Source organism: Purpureocillium lilacinum, assembly GCF_023168085.1.
Source record: "Purpureocillium lilacinum CBS 284.36 DNA, scaffold_8, whole genome shotgun sequence".
NCBI lineage: Eukaryota > Fungi > Ascomycota > Sordariomycetes > Hypocreales > Ophiocordycipitaceae > Purpureocillium > Purpureocillium lilacinum.
The window spans coordinates 2,266,766-2,272,765 of NW_027072118.1; the positions used below are offsets into that span (position 1 = coordinate 2,266,766).

At 58.0% G+C, this 6,000-nt stretch overlaps 1 protein-coding gene across 1 annotated transcript; it reads left to right on the plus strand.

The window, feature by feature from the left end:
- Window positions 1–1,955: 1,955 nt before the first annotated feature.
- Window positions 1,956–4,814, plus strand: PLICBS_010414 (uncharacterized protein; the record flags this gene model as incomplete). Its single annotated transcript, XM_018326473.2, has 8 exons — window positions 1,956–2,106; window positions 2,184–2,263; window positions 2,337–2,500; window positions 2,569–2,791; window positions 2,851–2,957; window positions 3,022–3,151; window positions 3,202–3,368; window positions 3,437–4,814. 8 exons carry the CDS (start codon window positions 1,956–1,958, stop codon window positions 4,812–4,814), a joined length of 2,400 nt encoding a protein of 799 aa, XP_018174792.2.
- Window positions 4,815–6,000: the final 1,186 nt, after the last annotated feature.

Here is a 6,000-nt window from a genome sequence, read left to right on the forward strand (position 1 = left end):
GGCGGGAACGTTGCGGCGAGAATACGCGAGACAAGAGCGATCAAAGGCGAGATATAGGTGGCAATTGACATGATTGTACGCATGAACAACTAGTTCGAGATGAGCTGAGACGCCGCCCAACGAAGAAAAACGTATGTGGCCATTGCTCGGCGCGTCCATGTGAAAGGCGAGAAGCAGGTAGGTCGGCCAGTCACGTTGGGCTCTGGAGGCGATGCTCCCAACCCAATGTCTCGGTCCAAGCCGGAACCCAGTCGGCGCACGGGCGCGCGCGTTGTGGAAAAGTCACGCCCGGCTGGTTCGTATGCATGCGTGTATGCGTGTATGCGCGTATGCGCGATGGATGTCCCGCCACGGAGCGGGTGTAACGACGAGAGAGGCTGCTTGGCCAGGCACTTGGCCAGGAGCTGACGACCAGCTGCGACAGCGACGGCTCGCGAGATTGGACTGGGGCCTGGGGCGGGCAAGACGTCCCTGCGACCAGCATGTATGCCGTAGCACGCAGGGCACTTAGGTTGGTAATTTAGTTACCTAGCCAGTTAGTTCGCCAGCGCAACGGTTGCCCCAGAACGGTTGCGGACAAAAACGGCGCTGGCAGCCTCTTTTTGTTGTTTGTTTTCAGGCCCGGCGACGTCATTGGTCGGTGGGGCCGCTGGTTAGTTCAGTTGGCTCTTCAGCGTGGTGAGGAGCCCGCCTAGGTACCTAATAGCGGGGAGGGGCGGGCGGGCAGATCGGGGGGGTTTGCAAAGTATCAGTGACTTGCCCAACCAACGACTCGCAAGGCCGTAATTATCATTGCCACCTTATTTGTGTGTCCCTCAGCTGAGCACGGGGCTTGAAATGGGAAACATAGTGAAGGGGTATCTCGATTGACTCGCGGTGAAGGAGGAGGTGAATGGTGAATGTGTGTTGAAGTTATACACTACGGACAGTATTTAAAGCCGCCTGTGTGACGGAATCGGTACAGTCAATTCGATTCGATTCATGCATGGCTGCCGTAGTACAAGGACGGGGGGATGGCCCCTCCCCCACACGCCCAGGGCACCTACCTAGGCGCAGCAATCCATCGCTTGGCTCTTGGCGCGGGGAGGGTCTGTTCGCCCGTTGACGACGGGCCGAATGACAGCAGGCGCGCGCGCGGCGGCGGCGGCGCACATTGAGCGTAGGGCATCGACGGGAGCTGCGCCGATGACACTGTACTACGGTCCATACGTACTGTACTGTGAAGGTAAGTGGATAAGTAGGCAAGTAGCGCGATGTAAGGGATGTTTTGATGGTACGCTGTTTCTCGTCTGTTGTCTTGCGGGCGGGGAGACTGTAGTACGTTGCTGCAATCGGGCACGATGAGGAGGAGCTGTACTCGGTACATACCTCGCCCGCCCGTTGGCCGCCTCCCCTTTCGCGCGACAGCTGGTCCCGGCTCCGATTTCTCCAGCAAAAAGGTTCGGTCAGATGCAGTACTGTACCTCAAGTAGGCTACGTAATGGGAGAGGAGGTCGCCGCTGTGTGCAGCCATTGCCGTGCGTACGTACTCGGTACTGTGTACAGTATTCGTCGCACTTCCGGGTCTGCAGATCGATCCATCAAAACACAATCACACATTGGGTTGGGCATCCCAAAGAGGGGAAGGCACCACCGTCGTGACCCTGTCGTGCCTGCCTGCCTGCCTTGCCTTGCGTCTGCATCTGCGTCGTGTTCGGCCTTCTCCTCTCTTTTTGCCCCGGGCGACGCCTCTCCCGTCTTTTATTGGTTTTATTAGCCATGACAGGCACGTCCGCGTCTGCGTCCTCGTCTGCGTCTGCGTCCCTGTCCCCGTCCCCGTCCCCGTCCTGAGCCTGCGCACACTCGCTCCGTCGTGGCTCCTCGTTGCTTCTCGCGGCCGCCGCGAGCTCCTTCAACCGGCGCGGCACAGATAGCTCAGCTCGATCTCGACTGTGCTCTCCGCGCCCTCACCCACGATGCCTTCGTCGACGCCGCGAGCTCTTCTCTGCGCTGCCGCCGTCGCGAGCCTGGCCCTTTTGCAGGGTGCCGCGGCGCAAAGCGGAGGCGGCAATGTCATCAAGAACGACACTCATTTCTACGGCCAGTCGCCGCCCGTGTACCCATCCCGTGAGCCTCACTCCCACGAGTTGTCACACACTGCCGGTATCGTTGTGGGCGCTGACCAGTCTTCTCTGCTCTCACAGCTGAGATTGTCGGAGCGGAATGGGCGGACGCATATACCAAGGCGAAAGCGCTGGTTGCGCAGATGACGCTTGAGGAAAAGGTACCGTGACGTCGTCCTATTCTCGCCTCATACTTCATGTTCCGAGCCTCAATTGACACGCTCCTGCGCTCAGGTCAACCTAACGGGCGGCATTGACCTCGGCACAGGGTGCTCCGGCACCATTAGTCCCATAGAACGCCTCAACTTCACCGGCATGTGCCTCAGCGACGCTGGCAATGGTCTGCGTAATACCGACCTCGTCAACTCATATCCCAGCGGCATCCACGTCGGCGCAAGGTGCGTGCTGTCTGCATCACTCCTTTCATCATCGTCGCCTTCTCATTCTGCTTCTGACACGCTCGCAGCTGGAACAAGGAGCTTGCGTTCCTGCGCGGCTCGTCCATGGGCGGCGAGTTCAAGAGAAAAGGAGTCAATGTTCTTCTTGGTCCCGTCGTCGGGCCCGCGTGGCGCGTTGTCCGTGGCGGCAGGAACTGGGAGGGCTTCTCGGTCGACCCTTACCTCTCTGGCTCACTGGTATATAAGAGTGTCTTGGGCATTCAGGAGCAGGGCGTCCAGACCAGCGTCAAGGTCCGCACCCGCTCGACATCCACACTCACAATGCCTCGCGGGCTGACAGCCGGCCACAGCATTATATCGCCAACGAACAGGAAACCTACCGCATGCCATCCGGTGGCGACAAGGAGGCCGTATCCTCCAACATTGATGACAAGACTATGCATGAAGTCTATCTTTGGTGCGCCATTGACTCATGCCCCTTGCACATGCGGCAGGTATTGACCAGTGACATCAATATCTAGGCCCTTTCAAGACGCCGTCAAAGCTGGCACGGGCAACATCATGTGCTCCTATCAACGTGTAAACAACTCGTATGGATGTGCCAACAGCAAGACTCTTAACGGCCTGCTCAAGACCGAGCTTGGCTTCCAGGTAAGGACCCCGCATGGGAGCCTGGTTAATCGCTGCTAACGTTTGTTTAGGGCTTCGTCGTTTCCGATTGGGGTGCCCAACATGCCGGCGTTGCCGCCGCTCTGGCGGGCATGGATATGGCGATGCCCAGCGGCAGCGAATTCTGGGGGAAACATCTCGTAGAAGCAGTCAAGAATGGTTCTGTGCCCGAGTCTCGCGTCACCGACATGGCGACCAGGTAATCCTCCTCGGAAATCAATCATAAACTCGATCGTGGCCTGAACAAAGCTGATAAGCCTGATCTAGAATCGTCACCACATGGTATCAGTTCAAACAGGACACTCTCTTCCCCGAACCTGGCGTTGGCATGCCCAAGGACGTGACTGGGCCTCACAAATCCGTCGAGGGACGCGACCCTAGTGCTCGTCCTGTTCTGTTCCAAGGCGCCGTCGAGGGCCACGTTCTCGTCAAGAACACGAAAAACACCTTGCCTCTCAAGTCCCCTCGCATGCTGTCCTTGTTTGGGTACTCGGCAAAGTCCCCCGATCTGTTCGCTCCTGTCGCCGGCGCACTCAACTCCCAAATCTGGGTGAGCGGCGCGGAGTCCATCGACGTCAACGAATTCATCTCCAACATCATCAGCTTTTCACCCAACGCGAGCCATTCGAGTATCGGTCGTAATGGCACCCTCATTCATGGCTGCGGCTCCGGCGCAACGACCCCGGCTGTCTTCACTGCGCCGTTTGAGTCGCTCAAAATTAGAGCAGCCCGCGACGACACGCCCTTGTTCCACGACTTCGTCTCCGCCGAGCCGATAGTCGACCCCCTGACCGATACGTGCATCGTATTCGGTAATGCCTTTGCTTGCGAGGGCTTTGACCGCCCTGGCGTTTACGACAACTATACCGACACCCTCATCAAGACCGTTGCGGGCCAATGCAGCAAGACGGTCGTGGTCTTTCACAACGCCGGAATTCGAATTGTCGAAAACTTTGTTGACCATCCCAATGTTACGGCCATCATATTCGCTCATCTGCCTGGGCGCGATAGCGGCGAAGCGCTGGTATCTCTCCTATATGGCGACTTGAGCCCGTCTGGCAAGCTGCCTTATACAGTGGCCAAGAACGACACCGACTACGGCCATGTCCTCAATCCGGACTCGTCTGAAGGCGAGTTTGAGAATTTCCCTCAGTCCAACTTTTCTGAGGGAGTCTACCTCGACTATAAGCACTTTGACAAAGAGGGCATTGAGCCGCGCTACGAATTCGGTTTCGGATTAAGTTACACGACTTTCAACATATCCAACATCAAGGTCAACCCACTGCAGGGAGTCAACACGGCCGAGTACCCTGCAGGTGCCGTTGTGGCAGGTGGGCAGTCAGACCTCTGGGACGTGCTCGTCATCGTCAACGTCGACATACAGAACACGGGCAAGGTTGTGGGCGCGGAGGTTGCGCAGCTCTACGTCGCCATTCCCAACGGGCCCGCGAAGCAGCTACGCGGCTTCGAGAAGAGGGCCCTGCAGCCGGGCGAGGTGTCGACTGTCGAGTTTAAGTTGACGAGGCGCGACCTGAGCGTTTGGAACACGGCAGCACAGAAGTGGCAGCTGCAGCGAGGAGACTACCGAGTGCTCGTCGGGAACAGCAGCAAGAACCTACCTCTCCGCGGCGACATCAACTACTAGAGAACATACCACGATCACGACGATACATTTACTCATAATTTTCACTGTACCTAATGATAATGAAGAATACACCAATTGCAACGGCCGTTGAGGCTCGTTGAACTGCACAACAGCTGTGCCAACTTGTTGAGCTGTTGGCAAGCTGCCCGCTCCATCGTTTTACTCCCAACCTTGGCACGTCACGTCACGTCTCGCGCCAATACCTGTTGGAAGCACATCGCCATTGGGACCTTCCTCCATGACCTTCCTCCGTGCTCCTCTCTGTTGGTCCCTACCGTGGATGGTTAGCGAAAGGGCGCCGCGTTGGACGTTGTGGCCCAGTTGGCGCCCAACAATCATGCCTCTGAATGGCAACGCGCTACCAACGCGGAGCGCAACTGTGGTTGCTGATTCAGGGCCAAGAGACATGTCTATTTAAGGTTTCCCTCCGAATGAAGCTCTTATCCTCGTGCCCCGGGAACAGCACAGCCTGGCATGCAGGACGCAATGGCCTTCTTGCGTTCCGACCTTTTTACCTCTCCCAACATGTCCTTGAGCTGGCACCCGCCAACTACCCTAGACTCTTGGGTGCACTGGCCGACACCCGAGCAAACTGGCAACCTCCCGACAGCCCTCGCCATCGGGGAACCCAGCCGGCACGAGATATCGCGCGGGCTGAGGGTCGAGGTGAGTGATCGCATTTGTCCCCCAGCAGCCTCCCGATGCCCTGTCCCCAACGCAAACGACGAGGGGCCCTCTCACCCGCGGGTCTACCGGACTGTCTCAGCCGGGACCATGGGGGCGAGGCTGCCGGGCGCGTGTGTATTACCTGACATGCCGCAGAGTGCACGAGACTGTGGGGATTCAGTCAGGCCCCGGTTCTCGGCCAGCCTCACATCTGTGAATGAAAGAATGTGCGGGCCCCGCGGTTGTGCATACAAGGGGTCCCGACTGCCTGGACCGCTCGTGCAGGACCATGTTGTCGTGAGGCTGCAGCAGAATCACGTCCCGACTTCGCTTTGAAGAGCAGATCACACTTTCCCAGCGGCAGCTAATCGCTCATGTCTCGCGTCGAGAGTGAGATTGACGTGGGTACGGCATCGGCGGGGACAATATACTGCTCTTAACCGATCTCGATTGGCGACTCAGCCCTGGCACCGTATGGGTTTTTCAAAGTCTTCTATGGGCGCAACCAGACCTAGGCAGG